At 42.1% G+C, this 18,752-nt stretch overlaps 1 protein-coding gene across 5 annotated transcripts in view; it reads right to left on the bottom strand.

Annotated features, from left to right (window-relative positions):
- POLA1 (DNA polymerase alpha 1, catalytic subunit) overlaps positions 1-18,752 on the bottom strand; it is a 353,938-nt gene that overhangs the window by 315,535 nt on the left and 19,651 nt on the right. For 3 of the 5 annotated variants that reach the window (XM_084617603.1, XM_084617607.1, XM_084617604.1), the window contains exons 3-10: positions 15,310-15,406; positions 14,414-14,494; positions 9,331-9,449; positions 8,954-9,016; positions 7,562-7,660; positions 3,506-3,701; positions 2,454-2,610; positions 1,244-1,422 (exon numbers count right to left, since the gene is read on the bottom strand). In XM_084617603.1, coding sequence (XP_084473729.1) covers positions 1,244-1,422; positions 2,454-2,610; positions 3,506-3,701; positions 7,562-7,660; positions 8,954-9,016; positions 9,331-9,449; positions 14,414-14,494; positions 15,310-15,406 — 991 coding nt within the window. The remainder of the gene's footprint in view (positions 1-1,243; positions 1,423-2,453; positions 2,611-3,505; positions 3,702-7,561; positions 7,661-8,953; positions 9,017-9,330; positions 9,450-14,413; positions 14,495-15,309; positions 15,407-18,752) is intronic. The other 2 variants (XM_084617606.1, XM_084617605.1) reach the window with 2 other exon arrangements.

The raw sequence follows: 18,752 nt of genomic DNA, 5'->3' as shown, positions 1-18,752 counted from the left end.
TTAAGATAGGAGTACAGCCTTCCAATTCTCTCCATAAAACAGTTAAAGGGAATCATGACGGAAAACAGAGTCTATTTCAAAGTTACAAATGATTTTAGAGTCTTATTTATCTTGCAGTCTAGCTTCATTTCAAGCAATGTATTTGACATTGTTTTTGTTTAATAGTTTCATGATTTTTATGGAAAATGGGCATAAACAATGTCAAAATTTACTCCCCCCCACACTACTAATTGAAACCAGGTGCAGTCTATTATTCAACCTTGAAAATGTCACAATAAGGACAGGATATCTCTTCTCATATGCAAGAAAAATAAATCCTTTCATAATTATGTTCCATTCAGCAACCACTAACTTTCAAGCCAAGATAGAAGTAAAAAACAATAGCAGGGTCTTTAAGAGTAGCTATTTTATATTAGAATAACTGATTTCACCATGACTTCAGTGATCACTAGCTGCTCTCATGAGGAAGCTTTTCAATGCACTCAGCATACAAAAAGACCGACTCCTATTTAACCCCTTGGCACCACAACTTAAGAAAGGTGTAACTGCAACATGCATTATACTTAGCACTTGGAGCACTAGTCCAAAGCCTCCAAAATAGGTATTTTTCCTCTACCACTAAGAGTTTGAATGAGGTTGATATGCATGAAAGACAGGTTCCAAAAGCACTAGAGCTATGAAATAAGCGAGCTAGGACTGAGGTATCTTGGCAGAGCTTTATGAACATTTTTGCACAACATCATCTATTGCACAACCAGTCTGCCTCCTCTCCTACAACACATGTGACTTGTAATACAAAAAGACAGGTTTATCAGGACACAGGAGACCAAACGAATGATCTAATCAGGATTTCAGATTAGATTTTCAAAAGCAAGAGACCAGTTCATTTAACTATTGTACCACTTACCCAAGAAGATAGAGACATCAACTCATTCCTAGCACACAGAGGTAAAGAATGTCGGCATATTCCCTTGATTTAACAGCACTAAAATCCTTTTCCTTCCCCCTAACACTATAACAGACCAAACATAATAGACAAGACTTTCATTTTGTCAAGTGGTTATATCATATAGAGGGAGGAATAACCCTGTGCAAGTTACAAAGCAACTTCCGGGGGAGAACTTCAACAGGCTTAGAGGGCAGCTAGGCATCCCTCGGGCTCCATTGAAAATCCCAGCCTTAATGGCGAGAATTGAATGAAGGGAACGAGAGAGTTACTTTCCATCTTTAAATGTGTAGATACCTGGTTGACTATACTGATCTTCGTAAGCATCCAGCCAATAAAACCTAAAGACTTGATCACCATCTTCCCCGTTCACTAGTGGCAGGCAACCGGGGTCCACTTGAACTTCTGAGGCAACTAAATCAATTTCATCCTTATCCATTCTGGTCCAACAGGACATATCGGGGAGAAAAGAACTTCTGCAAGTATTGAAAAACAGATGAGTAAGGTTGTATGTTCACTACAACCATAACTTTTGAAAAGACATGACTTAAGATCCGTCACCAGAACTAGCTAATATGGAATACTCCATTATTTCCCCCACAAATATAGCTCTCGTATATCCAGCAGACAGGCACTGAAAGTTGCTTTAGACTATTAGACAGACCCTAGACATGCAAGTCGTTACAGCATGAATAATCCCATCAGTTTGCAAGGCTACCTTCAACTGTAAGCTATTTGGGGTGGGACAGAGTCATTACTTGTTTCTATGAAAAACTTCGTACACTTCAAACCATGATTTGACTTCTCATAATTTTCAGTCATGAAACAGTATTAAAAATGTGCTTTAAGGTCTTTTTCTTATATAGGAGAGTTTTGAAGTCATTACTTTTGCATTTTTAACTTCAATGGCATCACTCTTTGCCATGGGAAACTGGCTTTAACGATCATTCATGTTTTGGGCAATTATAAGGTATTTGGTAATATAAATCTTTAGTGATTCCTGCTCATCAGCACTAAGCATTCCACATTACGTCACCAGCTCTTTGCAATATACATTGAGCACTTAACCTAAAACATTTCACTGTTTACCCAGACAGGAATGACAGGTTTCAGGAGTAACAGCCGTGTTAGTCTGTATTCGCAAAAAGAAAAGGAGTACTTGTGGCACCTTAGAGACTAACCAATTCATTTGAGCATAAGCATCGGCTGTAGCTCACGAAAGCTTATGCTCAAATAAATTGGTTAGTCTCTAAGGTGCCACAAGTACTCCTTTTCTTTTTTCCAGACAGGAATGGTCTCTCCCCAGAAACATGAAATATCCCTTTTTTTAAGTAGCAGTCAGCCAATCTACTCCCTTCAGCCTGCACATTTTTAAAGTCCCTACAGTGCAATCACAGAACAGTGCCTTGAGAAAAAATAAATATGTAAATATCAAGTCCAAATATAATAAAGTCATAAACAGAACATCTTTCAGCAAAAAAGGTTTTTTGCAACCACAGATCCTTACAAAAAGGATGCATCTTCCTTCACAGAAACCACTTTCTGTGCCTCTTTCTCTTCTAGTTTCTGTTCTTTCTTCAGGGCCCCGGCAGTCTCTGGTATATCCGCTTCCATCGGTTCATCAAAATCCCCATCCTCAAAATCCATCATGCCCTGATCATCTTCTGTAAGCATTGTAAAAAGAACTAAGGGGTTTAATCATTAATACAATATAATATATCATTCTAGTACGTACATACACATAGTATACAACATTACTGTGAATGATAGAATCATAGAATATCAGGGTTGGAAGGGACCCCAGAAGGTCATCTAGTCCAACCCCCTGCTCGAAGCAGGACCAATTCCCAGTTAAATCATCCCAGACAGGGCTTTGTCAAGCCTGACCTTAAAAACCTCTAAGGAAGGAGATTCTACCACCTCCCTAGGTAACGCATTCCAGTGTTTCACCACCCTCTTAGTGAAAAAGTTTTTCCTAATATCCAATCTAAAACTCCCCCACTGCAACTTGAGACCATTACTCCTCGTTCTGTCATCTGCTACCATTGAGAACAGTCTAGAGCCATCCTCTTTGGAACCCCCTTTCAGGTAGTTGAAAGCAGCTATCAAATCCCCCCTCATTCTTCTCTTCTGCAGGCTAAACAATCCCAGCTCCCTCAGCCTCTCCTCATAACTCATGTGTTCCAGTCCCCTAATCATTTTTGTTGCCCTTCACTGGACTCTCTCCAATTTATCCACATCCTTCTTGAAGTGTGGGGCCCAAAACTGGACACAGTACTCCAGATGAGGCCTCACCAATGTCGAATAGACCTTTCAGTAGGGGCACGTCCCTCGATCTGCTCGCTATGCCCCTACTTATACATCCCAAAATGCCATTGGCCTTCTTGGCAACAAGGGCACACTGCTGACTCATATCCAGCTTCTCGTCCACTGTCACCCCTAGGTCCTTTTCCGCAGAGGAATCACTGAAAGCTATTTTCATACTTTGCCCTAATGTTAACTAAAATATTTTAGAACATGCTACATTTGCTGTCTCCATTGCCAGAATTTTTAAAATACCTTGAATAGCTTTCTCTGGTTTTGCCTTCACCAGCTCTTCATTTTCCGCAGCTTTTATTGTATACTCAGCACCATTCTCTCTATGGACTGCAGCAGGTTTTGCTGCGTAAGTCGTATGCTTAGGATCAGAGGTAGTTGGAGAAAGAACTTCCTTTCTGACAGTAGTGGGAGCTTTCCTTGCTATAGGGGTTACTACCTGAAAAAATATTTTAGGCACAAATTAAACTTTAATCTTCCTTAAGTTAAAGGAGAACTACAGTGTTTAGTTACACATGAAGTTGGCAACAAGGCCTACAGTCAGGGTTTTGCACACTCTTCAGCATGACACCAAATTTCTCAGCAACAACTCCTCAATTCCGTGGCAACATTTATTCTACCACCATTTCTATTCCCAACCCCGAACTCAAAAAAAAGACAGTTCTATGGTTCAGAGTTGAAAACTATTAATAGACAGCATTTGTTGATTATTTTTGGCCATGAGTTTTGTGCTGTTCTCCCCAGGCCTCAGCTCAGGAGCTAAGAGGCTGACCTCAGAACCTCCTTCTCCCCATTTGGGCCAGGCAAGAATGGAGCTGGTTGTCAGATTCAACAGCTTCCCAGACAGCCTAGTTTGCCAGTATACATTGGTACAGCCAGGAAGTTAAATTCTCGCTCCCACAACTCTCTTCTGACTTACTCCATGGAACAGTGCAGGGAGTGCGTACTGTACTCCAATTAATTCACAATTGTAAGGGAAGCGGTAGGTATGGTATGACAGGGGAAAAATACAGTTGTGAGCCTAGCTGCAGCAAATTGGTGAATGCCAGTTTATGTAACCATAGTATCCAAATTCCACAGGGCCCTGATTGAAATGAATACGTCCCTCAGACCGAAGAGGTCTCTACAGATGCAGACATAGGACACTGCATCATTTAAGACTGTTTACATTTTGGGGGGAGGGTCACTGAAACCATAAAGGGAAGAACAATTTTTCAATGAAAGGTCCAGTTCTGGAGCACTGTTATGTAGTAAAGGAATGAATCCCACAGCCACCCCAACGGAGGCTACACGGGGCCCTGCCCATGTTAAGGCAGCCCAAGCACTTTTTCAGTTGTTTATAACTTGGCCAAACTAACTGTGTGGACTGAAGTTTTACAGGCTCTTTCTACCTCCGGCTGATGCCTCTTTTTAAAGTTTCAGCAAAGACCATTAATTTCCAACAGCAAGGTCAGGAGAAAAGAGGTTGTCTTCCTAATGTTAAAACTGGTTTCCAATCATTTCACTGAAGAGTTCCAACTTCCCTATGCTTTGTAGCAGAGACTCAGAAGTTGATCAGGGGGCAGGCCCCTTTTGTTATTCAGCTTAGATTTAGGTGAGCTATAAGCCTCCAAAAGTTGCCATTTGCACACACTCAAGGCACGTAGAGGCTTGCTGCTATGAAAAAAAATATCCCTAAATGTTCTCACTATACTTTCGCATGTTCCCAAACCCTCTCTTCAGCTTCCAAGGTCTGCTCAGAGCTAGAGCTTCAGATAGGACGTAGGAACAGCTGCAGCTACCTCATCCTACCCCCATTCCTTTAACCTTGAAAAAGGTGTTCTGGGCTGGGAGTCATGAGACCTTCCAATGACTGGTGATAGTTCTATGCACTTTATTGAGCAAAGCCTCACTAATGTCATCATATAGTTCAGATGGGGAAATTGAGGAACAGGAAAATGAACAGTGACTTGCTCACGGTCACAGCTGGCCAGAGTCTTGGCCACGAATAGAACCCTGGTCTCCCAAGTCCCAATCTAATGCTCTAAAGGTCCACTGTCAGCCACTAAATGATACAGGTCTGTGCAGCTGATCTATTGTAAATCAAAATAAACTATTGTAAACTAAAATAGAGTTTAAAAGATGTTAATATTTATTCTCTCTACTTCTTTTTACCTCGTCTACCCCAGATGCCCAATCATTATTCTTGTCTTAAATAAGCCTTCCTTTGATCAAAGTTGCCTATTCCCTTTCTTACTCTCCAAAATCCTAGACTGTTACCTTCTCCAACCTCATCCTCTCTTATTCAGCTTCTGCCCTCTGCTGAAGCCACCCTCACTAAGGTACTTATGACTCCTCCTACTTCAACCAAATAGACACTTCTCTGTACTTATGTTTCCAGATCTGCCTACTGAAATAGAAAATGTTAGTCACTACCTGCTCTCTTCCACTTAGTTTCCAAGACTGTCTTCCTGGTTCTCATTCTACCTTGTGGACAGCTCTTAAAACCTCTAATTGCTCCTTCTGGGACAGGGGTTTTCGAACGGTGGGTGGTGACCCCTCAGGAGGCCGCGAGGTTATTACATGGGGGGGGAGGGTTTGGAGGTCATAAGCTGTCAACCTCCACCCCCAAACCCGGCTTCACCTCCAGCATTTAAAAAACATTATTTAACGCTATTATAAGTGTTTTTTAATTTACCGGGGGGGGGGCCGGGGGGGTGGATGGGATATTGCACTCAGAGGCTTGCTGTGTAAAAAGGGTCACCAATACAGAAGTTTGAGAATCACTGTTCTAGGGCCATCAGACGAGTGGCCCATCTAATCCAGCATTCTGACAAGGGCCAGTATCATATGCTTCTGAGGAAAATAGTAGCACGGACAATTATGGAAGAGCATGTCTCTTCTTCCTAACCTATGTCAGCTAGTAGTTGACTAACACCCCCGAAGCATCAGGGTTTAGATCCTTATCTAGATATGTGGGTGATTTTTTTAATCCTATTAAACTCTTAGTCTCAATAATCTCTTGTGACAAATCCACGAAGTTCATTATTCATGGTGTAAGAGTATGTTTCAGTTTTTAATTTGTTTTTCAATTGCACTGTCATTCTTGTATTTTAATGGTAAATAGAATTTACCTCCTCTATACCATTTGTATACTTCAATCATATCCCTCACTAAAAACTGTCCCTGTATGCTACATCTCTTTCTACGCCCATGAACATTTATCAGCCACCTCCAAATCCCTTTGACCCTCTTCCCTACTGTTGTTCCTCGGTTTCTCTTTTCTGGCCCCTCTTTTTCTCCTCAGTGATCTTATCTACTTCCCCGGTTTCATCACAAGATGGATTTTCAAATTCCAGTGGCTTCCTCTTCACCCAGTCTTGTATCTTATTGCCTGACATCTTTTGGATGCCCAGCTGCCATTTCAAACTCACCTCCTCAAACATTAACTTCTCAGCTTTCCTGTTTATGTAGCTCTCCATCAACAATTCCATTATCCGTCCCACTTTCCAGTTCCTGAACCTCAGTCTTTGACTCTTCTCTCCTCCTTGCAGCTCTCACTAAGTCTTTTCACATAAAAATTCTGTCCTCACCTCATTGTCTCCATTGCTAAAACCACTGCCCATATATCAAGGCTTTTGACATAACAATAGCCTATCGTCCAGTCTCCCTGCTTCTTAGCAGTGAGTCTCTCCAAAAAGCTGCTGCTAGAGTCGTCTTTCATGCCTCCTCTCAAACCATATTACTCCTATCGGAAGACTGCCACTGGTTCCCCACCTTCTACAAAACTGAAGGTCCATATACGCACCCACATTCTTAAATAATATTTCCCCTATTTACATCTTTCCATTTTCAACTTTTTGAACAAGCTCTTTGCAATCTTTCTGCCTTATCTCCTTTTCCCACCTCACTTCATGCCTATTTCATTGTGCCCCCATCTGACAAGTGTCTTTTCCTCCAAATTCATTTAAAAATTCATCCTCCCTTAATAAACCCTTCAATATACTTTCCTCATATCTTGTTTAGATAAGCTTTTTAGTGCATATGAAGTATCTATGTGTAAAGTGTTATGTAACTCTACAGCACTGTATCAATGGTTTAGTGATAACTGAAGCTACAGCATGTACTCATTCAACTACAAAGATAGTCAGAGGCAAAAGTGTATTTTCATCTCTATATTAGAGTACCAAAAAGGAAATTACAGACCTTGTTTTTACTAAGGAAGCCAATAATAAAACAGGAGCTTACTTATTCAAAACATAAGTTAGTCATAAGCCAAAAAAAAAAAAAAAAAAAATCAATTTGGATCTGCAACTTTACCGTATGGGCCTGTGACTGTACAGAGAAAGGATTCAGTGAAGCTCCAACAGGTCTTTTCTTTTTTAGCTTTACAACTGGAGGTGGAGTTATCTGAACGGTCTAAAAAGGAGGATGGAGAACATGAGAATGGCCCGTTAGAATTTGACAAAGACAGAAAAAGCCACCCAATTTTTCTCTTCTCCCTCTAACCCTGCATGCATGCTGCATCAGCTTCTGCAAAAGTATCAGAGTCCCAACAAAAAGTGATACTATGAAGTGTCTTCACTTAGGGAATTTGGGGAAACGCTCCCAAAGCAAGTAAGAAATCCTTCCGCACCAACTAAGCCACTTTTTCCCCCCAATTCACTTAAAGTGATAAGGCCACAAGGATTCTTATAAAGATTTTGGTTTTGAGTGTTAACATTATGAAAAAATTAACAAAAAAAGAAAAAATCATTAAAAGCAGCTACATAGCTTGCTCCTAAACTGGAGGAGGATGCAAAACAAAGACCCAGAGGGTCCAGAACAGCCAAAGCAGTAGTGGGAGTATGATGCCAACTGAAACTATATTATTATACAAAATCCTAGTGTGAAAAGAAAGTCAATAAAAATTTTAGATCGTAAGTCACAGGACAGGGACCATCTTTCCTTGTATTTTATACAGCATCAAGCAGACTGCTAGCATTTAAATAAAAGAAGGAATCTTGATGACACAAGTCATCATGAATTTGGTTTGGATGAAGTTTGGGGATCCACAAGAGCCAGAGAAATTCAGTTAAAAATGTGTGGATGCAATGGAAAGTTTTTCAAATGCTTCACATCCCTCACCGTAGATTTTTTTTAGACTACGGTTAATATGAAGTATGACAAAAAAAAGTTAAAAAAATCAGTTATGGCTGAGAGTCATAAGTGTGACGTGTTGTCTACTGAAACAGTTTGTAAAGTCAATAGTGGGGGGGGGGGGAAACGAGGAGTCCTTGTGGCACCTTAGAGACTAACAAATTTATCAGATCTTACATCTGATGAAGTGGGTTCTAGCCCACGAAAGCGTATGCCCAAATACAGGGTCCGCATGGACGTGTCATGTTCAGTAACCCCAAAGGACATTGTGATACATGCCGTTGAAAGTGTTAGTCTTTACAATTTTAAGGAAGTCTCCTAATACAGTAACGAGTACTGTCATGCTGATTAACTAAAGTCATTGGCTGACCTGACTTCGTGGGTACCTAAAGATGACTCATGGGACAGAAACTGTCACAGCCAAGAGTTGGGAATGACTTCATTAAAATAACAAAATCTTAGGTGGTCCAGTTTTTTTAAAAAATGCTTCTTACAAACTTCTGACAACTGGATGAATTGCATCATTGATTAGGGGGTTCAATACATTACACCCCTCAAAATTCAACTACTTACCTCAGCATTCAGATCTTGAAGAATATCCCCAAGTAAATCATCCTTGGACAAGTCTACAGTTTTCTGTAAAATATTAGACAGCTGTATTAGCTATATAGACTTAATTATATGCACTTAACTGAACCGAAAGACTCGGTCCATGCAGAATAAGGAGGTTCCACATACCATGGGCCAGATTTTCAAGAGTGACCAGCACCCAGAAACTCCCAATGGGAGCTTTGATAAATCTGGCTTGTGTGCCAATTGATTTTAAAAAAAAAAAAAAAAAAAGTCAAACAGCAGTAACCAAAACATTTGTCACTTTGAGCGAAAAAAATAAAGTTACAAGTCTAACTGAATGTAGGACATTTAAATTGAAATATAAAAATACAACTTACATCTGTGTTTTTCTTCCCAGCACTAGCAATAAACATAGTCTTGATAGTGTTTGGCTTTGACACCACAGACTTCTTCACATTCTTTTTGTCATTTGTGGATGTTTTGTCACTTTTTCCTACTGGAGCAAGAGAGATTAGTGATTTCTCAAATAATTAAAGGGTCCAGTTATCAGTGGGGGCTGGACAGTTGATGAAATTGGTAAAGGGACCATCTTTAACCTTTAGGCTACTTGCTTAAATCCAGCGTAAGCTGGCAGTTCATGCAAGGCGTTACATCACCAAAGTTTGTAGCCTTCTTGGAAATATCACAGAGGCCAATGACTGAACCACCTCTCTCATACTAAAACGTGGTCACTCCAGAGCAGTAATGCAGCCCATGTGACATCCTCAGGGCCATATAGGTGGTATTGGATGCGACCCAGATAATTCATTGTGGGCTGCATATGTGGCCTGTAACAGTAAACAGGTTGAGAACCACTGCTCCCGAGTATGGTACGGCAGAGGCGCTTTTCATACTAGTATTTGCAGACAGGAAAGATGGTCCAGTAGTTAGTGAGCAACCTAGGACTATGGAGACAAGGTGTGATTCTTTGCTTTGCCAATGACTTCCTATGTGACCTTAGTCAAGTTACCTAGCGTGTCTAGTTCATTAATGCACATCATCAGGGTCTGCATGGACAGCTAGTGTGGGATAGATTCATACCCCAGCTTGCTGCAAACTTCATGTTTGTGTAGACCTGCCCACAGGGAGCTGTGCAGAAGCTTCCTTTGCCCCTGTACATATCCTGCAGATAAACAGATGACCTCTGTCCTCAAGGCTATTAACTGGTAGCTTTCACAAGAACCAAAAGAGATTCAGTCAAAGAAACCACTAAAGAACATAAGAATGGCCATACTATGTCAGACCAAAGGTCCATCTAGCCTAGTATCTGGTCTTCCGACAGCAGCCAATGCCAGGTGCCCTAGAAGAATGAACAGAACAGGTAATCAAGTGATCCATCCCCTGTCCCCCATTCCCAGCTTCTGGCAAACATCCCTGCCCATCCTGGCTAATAGCCATTGATGGACCTACACTCCATGAATTTATCTAGTTCTTTTTTGAACCCGGTTATAGTCTTGGCCTTCAGAACATCCTCTGGCAAAGAGTTCCACAGGTTGACTGTGTGTTGTGTGAAAAAATACTTCTTTTGTTTTAAACCTGCCTATTCTGAAATCCTGTCTGATCTCACAAGCTCATTAGGAGTAGCCCAGTACTAGCACAGAAAGCCTCTATGGTAAATGCAGTTGTCAGAAGAAACTATGTTTATACTTCAGTAAAAGGCACTCTTTCCTGGGAGTCAGTATTGAGCCCAGCATAATGTTAGGGGCACTACGCTATTGAAAGTGCAATCTTTCATGAGCTGTAAGAGATTCTGATCATTTGTTGCCACTGGAGATCCTACGGCATTTTTGACAAGAGTGCAGATATTAAACTGCTGTCTTGGTCAAAATCCAGTTTGGGTAATTACATCCTGCACATTCCATCTGAAGATGCTAGAGCAGCAAAATGACGTTACACAATTGCAACTTTTAACCTTTTTAGTGGAGAAAGGGATCCCTGTATATGATTTGTAAATCTCTTTAGATTGTCCACAATGGAACCAGAAGTATAAATTACATTTACTGTATGTTCATGAATATATAATCACAGGTTTAAGCATGCAAGTTACATATGGAAATGTGTAAAGTCCCAACCTCTTTAAAGTAGACCAATACGGAAAAAAATGAACAGACATTTCCATATTTAAGAAATTAATTACACTTGTTTGAAGACAAAGATTTTCTAGATTTTTGAAAACGTTTGTATGACTTAACATTGGCTCACTTTCAAAAGTTAAAGTTATTTCAGTTAAAGAGCCGGTCATTAAAACATTAGACCCCAACAACCACAGATGCAGCTTCATGCAGGTAGCACTGAATGTTTATCTAACTTAAGACATATTTTATAAACAGTGCCAAAAGATGACAAATATCTAAATGGCTACAAGAAATTTACAGAGCTTTATTATAAGCGTTGTTTTGCCCTACTAAACCTTTGGCTAGCCACACTGGTTTGGTCTGAAAGTTAGCCGGTTTACTCTGCAGGTTGAACAGTAAGTTTGAAGAAAGTTGCGTAGACTGTAGAGTAACAAGACTACACAAATTTGTCCTGAATATTGCTCCACTAACCTCTACAAAAAAGGTTGCACGTAAGGTTTGATAAGGGAAATGAATTATTTTTGTACAGAAAAAGGATGTGATTGCTTTCAATATATGCTGAAAAATACTTCATAGTGATTTAAAAGTGAAACTTGAAGTTTACTCAAATGCAGCTTTTTCATGATGTTCTAGATAAAAAGAGAGAACTGTAAAACTTATGTCACCACTTATAGTTAAATACCATTAAAATCCAGGACCCATACTTAAACAAAATAAGCCACAGCATTTGGTAAAGTCACATGCAGTTTATAAAAATCTGCACAACCTCCCAAAGCAGCTGCTTTCTTCTGGACCAATGCAACTAAGAAAACCAGGGACAAAGCATTCTTGATAAAATGTTTATAGAGAGTTTTCCCCAACATAACAGGACGGTATTTTGTACTTGAAAAACCCACATTATTCCCTAGCAGAGCTTTCTAGGGATCCACGGTGAAGTACAGAGGTGAATCCACAGTGAACATCACAATATAAGTACAGTCTGTATGCAACAATTACATAATATTATGATGAGCTCTATGAAAACAGCTACAACAGATAGGGAGCAGTAGGAATAGCACACCATCTCAACCAGGAGCAACTATGGACCTAAAGCAGGTGGTGCTCCCAAGCTTGGCAGGGCAGAAGGAAGTCCTCATTGGCCCAGTAGAGAAGACACAGCAGGACATAATGTAGTATAACTTAGTGTACACACTTAATAGAAACTTAATCAACTATTAAGGATACAGCTAGAACCAAGGCATTGTAATGTTTTTACACATACAAACCTGTAGTAACAACATTAACTTTTATGAACTAACCTGCCAATTGTGAACCAACATAGATCACAGCTGACGACTGAAAGGAACAGCTTTACTGACAAAATAGTAAATATTACTACTATCAACACTCTAATTGCATATTCATACTATTCATGTTCATTTGTACTACGCAAATGAAAACTGTTCAGAAAGCGTGATGTCTAGGTTTAGGACAACAAGATAAAGGCTAAAAAACCTGGGTAAGTTTAGTCTTGAGAAAAGAAGACTGAGGGGGTACCCAATAACAGTCTTCAAATATGTTAAAGACTGTTATAAAGAGGACTATAATCTACAGCTCACTTCATCGGATGCTCACAAAAGCTTATGCTCAAATAAATTGGTTAGTCTCTAAGGTGCCACAAGTCCTCCTTTTCTTTTTGCGAATACGGACTAACACGGCTGCTACTCTGAAACCTGTCATAAAGAGGACTGTGTTCTATTGTTCTCCATGTCTACTGAAGGCAGGACAAGAAGTAATGGACTTAATTTGTAGCAAGAGAGATTTAGGTTAGATACGAGCAAAAACTTCCTAAATATAAAGCATAATTCAGTACTGGAAAAGCTTCCAAAGGAAGTTGTGGAATCCCCCTCTTTGCAGGTTTTTAAAACAGATTTTTGGGATGGTCTAGGCCAGGGGGTCTCAAATTCAAAATGACCATGAGGGCCACATGAGAACTAGTGCATTGGCCCAAGGGATACATCACTTACACCCCTGGCTTGCTGCCCCAGGCTCCGCCTCCACCCCACTCCTTCCATGAGGTCCCGCCCCACCCCGTCCCCCATTCCTACCCCTTCCTCGATGTCCCCACCCCAACTCCACCCCATCCCTGCCCCCAGGGTGTGAAGGAGTGGTGCAGGGTGTGGTAGGAGGCTCTGGGCAGAGGGTTGAGGTGCAGGAGGGGTGTAGGGTCCGGCAGGGGACGGGCAGGGAGTTGGGGTGTGGGCTCCTAGAGCGGCTTACCTAGAGCGGCTCTGGGGTGGCAGCGGCGTGCACCAGGGCCAGGGCAGGCTCGCTGCCTGCCTGCCCTGGCCGCTCTGCTCCATGAAGTAGCTGGAACCACATCCTGGGGTAGGAGGGGGCAGGGGTCGCACATGGCTCTGTGTGCTGCTCTTGCCATTTCTCCAGGTACCCCGAAGCTCCCATTGGCCACAGTTCCCCGTTCCCAGCCAATGGGAGCTACGGGGGGCGGTGCCTGGAAGTGAGAGTAACACACAGAGCCCTCTGCCCCTCCCTGGGCCCCACAGGGGCATGGTTCCGGCCGCTTCAGGGAGTGGTGCGGGGCTCACGGCGCCATGGGGTAGGCAGAGGGGCGCGCGGGGGGCTGGGGGGGGCCACACGAAAGAATCCTGCGGGCTGCATGTTTGAGACCCCTGGTCTAGGCATACTTGGTCCTGCCTCAGTGCAGGGGGCTAGACTAGATGATCTCTCACAGTCCCTTTCATCCCTACATTTCTATGACTCTGTAATATCCCACTTGTACAAATATTGTGGTTCAATTTCATACTATAGACAAGGCAACGGATGTTATGCCTGCCCTGAGGTGACAGTGCTTGAGACATAGGATTAGCTGTGTCCAAAGGTAATCCTGAGTTATCTTAGAAAGCAAAGATATTTGAAGGGGAACAAAAGATTTCCCAGATGCAGGTTGAAAGAAGCAAACAGGAGTCTACGAGAGAGCCTTAAAGGAGGAAAGGATGGTAAAAACCCTGATGTCCAGGGGAGGGAGCATGTAGTTATATGAGAGTGATTTCCCTGGCTGTAGCTCACCCTAAGCTCTGATAATCACTTCATCTCACACACGATCACCAAGAATATAAAGGAGGCTCTGCAGGCCAAACCCTGATTCCAGACACATTTATGAAACCTCAGTCACTTCCGGTATCAGGGACACCTGTACAAGTTGTCCTTCCCAGGAAGCTATGCTCATTGTGCTAATATTTGGGCTTACTGACCCATTTTGACGGCATGAAGTCAACAGAAGTACCCAATTGTATGCACCTTTTAAAAAAAGCAACCAGAGAAACTTTCAAGAGTTCAATTCATTTACCTTTCTTCTTGGAACCAAGGACATCATCTTCTAGATCTTCATCAAAGATTTCCCTTCCATCTTCTACATAACCTATCCCATCTGTACAAGAAGGTTAAAAATATACTTTAAGTGACCCTTTGCAAAAGTTAGAAAGATGAAATTTAAACTTTATCTCCATCGCTAAGGGGCTTCCTCTGTTTAACAAGCTCTCAATTTTTCATTACTTTATAAATTTATATATTTTGAGTACAAAAATAAACTAAAAACAAACCAAGTTCGGATCAAAGTAACTACCTTAAGTACATGATCAACTAAAAAAATATCTGTAGTTTGCAATAGAGAACCATTTTTAAATGGAACAAAGTCACTGTATCTGCAGTCAATGTAAAAATATTTGAATCACTGATCTTGAATGCGTTATTATAAACTCAACAATGCTTTGGCATAAAGACCCAGATTTTTAAAGCTATTTATGTGTTTCGGCACCCAGTGACACAATGTCTAACTGATTTAGGACTCTGATTTTTGCTTTTAAAAGAGATTTAGGCACTTAGTCTCCTAAGGTCTCCTAAATCAGTTAGGCATTGTGATGTTGAGTGCCAAAAACCTAAATTGCTTTAAAAATCTAGGCCAAAAGTCTCTGTGTAGAAGCTCATTTTTTTTGGTCTGTATTATAACCTATCTATAGAGGGCACTGAGGCATTTACAATTTGAGGCAAGGTCTTCATGAAACCTGATGGAGTTAAGATAATTTCAGGGTAAATTTTTATTATTTGTGTTTTAAAATGCATACAAAAGATATTGGAACTTGTAAGCCATTCAACCTGTGGCTTAGAAATATATGCAAGAATAACCACACATTTTATGCTTCTACTCAGCATATTAAGGGAGCCCCCTAAATTCATCTTACACACCATCATCTACAATCCAATCGTCATCCTGGCGTTCCCTGACCATCTTGGAGTATTGTTCTTCATCAACTTCTTCATAAACACTTGTGAACTCCTCAACCTGCAAGCAAGGCATATTTAGAATTAACACTTCTCAAGCTACCATATTTTTAATAAAGCAGCTTTATCAAGGACTCAGACTAGATTGGATTTTTCTTCTCTAGTCACACCAGGGTGAACTGTTCACAAATAGCAAGTGAAAGTCTTTCTTCAGTTTGAGGTGTTTCATTTTTGCTTTTTAGTATTATGGCACCATGTACCTCAAAACAGCACCCTGGAGCCCCTGTATTCACCCCATCATATAATTAGGATTTATTTCATGCAAGGCATGCCACGTAAGATATCATATGAAAGGTCATGATATGCTGAAACAGACTGTTCTGTCAAAATATGCATATTATTATGAAGTTATGAGATTTTACGTGTATGAAGTTATGACATTTTACTGTATGGTTGTTACTGAAATATGTTGCAAGTTTCAGGGTCATCCACTGCCAGTTCTCCCTGACAACAAAGGGGGTGATCCACTTCCAGGTGGGTGTTAAATGACCATTAAATCAGCAGGGGAGTTGTAAACAAGGAATTTACAATGCTGTAAGAGAGCTGCACAAGCATCACACAATGGGAGATTGCTCCACTCTGACTCAGCAAAGCCCACCAGGATATGTCTGAGCTAGTATTTTCCAGGCACTCGGATTGAGGATATAAAATAGGGGACAGTGGCACCATGCTTTTACCTTTCGCCTCCCCCACCTATGCTGGAAGCAACAAGAACACTGGGAAGAAAAAGACTAACTGAGGAGACTCATCCTAGGCTTAAAGGGGAAGCCTGTGTATTAAGAACTGTAACCTACCTGCAACATCCAACGGGGTGAGAAAAACTACTTGCTCTAAATACTGCCTAGTCTAATAAGGTTTAAGATTTAGGCTCTCTCTACATTAGCACTTTTGTCGGCAAAATTTTTGTCAGTCAGGGGTGTGAAAAAAACTACGGCCCTGACCGACACAAGTTTCACAGACAAAAGCGCCTGTGTGGACAACACTATGTTGGCAGGAGATGTTCTCCTGCAGACATAGCTACCACTGCTCATTGGGGGTGGTTTATTTATGCCGGCAGGAGAATTCTCTCCCCCCAGCATAGGGCGGCTACACAAGAGACTTTGCACTGGTGCAGCTGCAGCAGTACAAACATCATTGTTTAAAACTTATACTGTTTATCTATATAACGCCTTTTGTCTGGCAAAAAAAAATTCCCTTGGAACCTAACCCTGATTCGTTTAACATAGTTTCACTTAAAGTTACATTTTTCAGGAACATAACTACATTAAGTGAGGAATTACTGTACACAAATGTGTATCTGCATCTGATCCACTATCTGCAAAAATTATCTGAGGATATCCAGAGATATCCACGGATTTGCAGGGCTCTACACTAGGGGCTGGGCTGAGGCTCCGAGGCATCCCCCCGCCAGAGCCCAGTCAGGGAAAGCCACGTGGGCAGCCTGCATGGAGTCACAGACCCTCCACCTGCCCTTGGCTGGGCAGGGAGCCTGGGTCGCGGAGATCTGCACTGCAGGCAGGTGGAGGGTCCGCCACAGCTCCCCAGCTGGGCTCCACGTTGGCCTGGCCAGGGAAACCTGTGGAGCTGCCCAGGGGCTCCCCAAAGCTAGTGAAGGATCCACAGCGGCTCCCCACAACTGCCCGCCCAGCTCTCATCATGGCCAGGCTGCGGCTCCGAGCCACCGCCCCCTCCTCGGCTGGAGCTGGGTCGGGGAGAGCCGTGCAGGCAGCTGTGGGGAGTTGCAGCGGATACTCCACCTGCCCTGGGGGCCCAAGCAGCCCCCGCCCAGTGTCCCAGCCCCTCAAATCCCTCACCCAGGGCAGGCGGAGGATCCGTGCCGCGGTTCCTCACAGCTGCCCGCCTGGCTCTTACCGTCAGAGCCCTGCGCGGCTACAAAATTTGTATCCGCATCCGCACTATCTGCAGAAATGGTCCATGGATATAAAGTGGATACCCGCGGATCTGCAGGGCTCTAGTCACAAGTACTGACAGATCCAATAGGGAAGATGTTATTAAAACAGCTATCGCGTGATGCTGAAACTCCAGTTCACTATGGCAGTGAATACATTCGTCAAATGACCGTTTTTCCCCCCACTACTGTTATCCTGCTCATATGAGACTATCTGCTTTCCTTAAAGAAATGGATTCCTGGGAAAGAAGAGCTATAATGATTGGGTTTCTTTTCTCAAACACGAAGATGAGGTATGAGTGTGGGGGACCTGTTGGTGCCAGCTGGCAGAGGACACAAAGGTGCATAAGGGTTATAGGGATTCCAAGTCTGGTCTCTAGACAATAGCTTGCCAAAGGATGTCACATAAGGCTTCCACTGATGATTTGTGTCACAATGATCACCATAATCATTGCAAAACATATGTACAGATAACATGTAAGGAGTTAGGTGAATGTATAGTGAAAATTATGCTCTTAAGGTCTCGGAGTTGGGGCTGGTCACCAGAAGATGACGAACAATTTCTTTCAGGGAGGAGACTATGTGTCTGTCTATACGTAAAGTGGGTACTGTACACTTCACAATGAATGCTTATTTACAGTATAAGCAAAATGCTAATCAAGTCAAGAGATTGTGAAGCCTCCAAGAGAGATTTTCTACAAGAAAAAGCAAGCAGCAGGGGGTGCCCTGTTGACAAGTGACAACAAAGGATCTTTTGAACTATATGTGGGGTTGCAGAAGTAAACCCAGGTATCCTACAGGAAGGGGACCAGCTGGTTTGTCTTATGACAAGAGGATCACAGCCAGTCTGGTTGTTTAATGCTGGGAGAAAGACTTTGGATGAGTTAACCTTTAGGAGACAAGAGAATGTCTTGTTAAGTATAGGCTCCAGGGAAAGAGTATTATGATTTTATTTTACATGTAACCTTTTGTTTCCATTAATTCTGCTTGCTTCTTTTCTAATCTCTATTCTTTGTTAAATAAAAACTGTGATATGTTTATAGTGAAAACAAGCGTAAGTGCTGTAAATTGAGAACAGAGAATTCTGAGGTGTACTGTTCCTTTGGAAATAGCAGATCTATGAATTCTGTGAGTATGCAGTGGAACAGGGGCTGGATACTCCAAGGGGGTGTTCGGGAAGCTCAGGGGCTGGAGTGCGCCTACTGCTTGTCTCCAAAGAGACAGCAGACCCTACGCAGGCTAAGAGGAGAGTGCATATATTGCCTGAGGCTGCTGGAGTCTGGGCCCTGACCCTTGGCAGGCACAGACAAGGCTTCCTCATTTTTAGGGCAGGTGGTAGTGAAGTTCCTCACAACCTTGGGCATTCCACGGAAGCATCACAGTACCTCACCAAGAGACCTCTTGGTGCCAACTGGCAGAGAACACAGGAATACCTAAG

Source organism: Lepidochelys olivacea, assembly GCF_965140295.1.
Source record: "Lepidochelys olivacea isolate rLepOli2 genome assembly, chromosome: 1".
NCBI classification, from domain to species: domain Eukaryota; kingdom Metazoa; phylum Chordata; order Testudines; family Cheloniidae; genus Lepidochelys; species Lepidochelys olivacea.
This window is presented reverse-complemented; position numbering and strand designations above follow the sequence as displayed.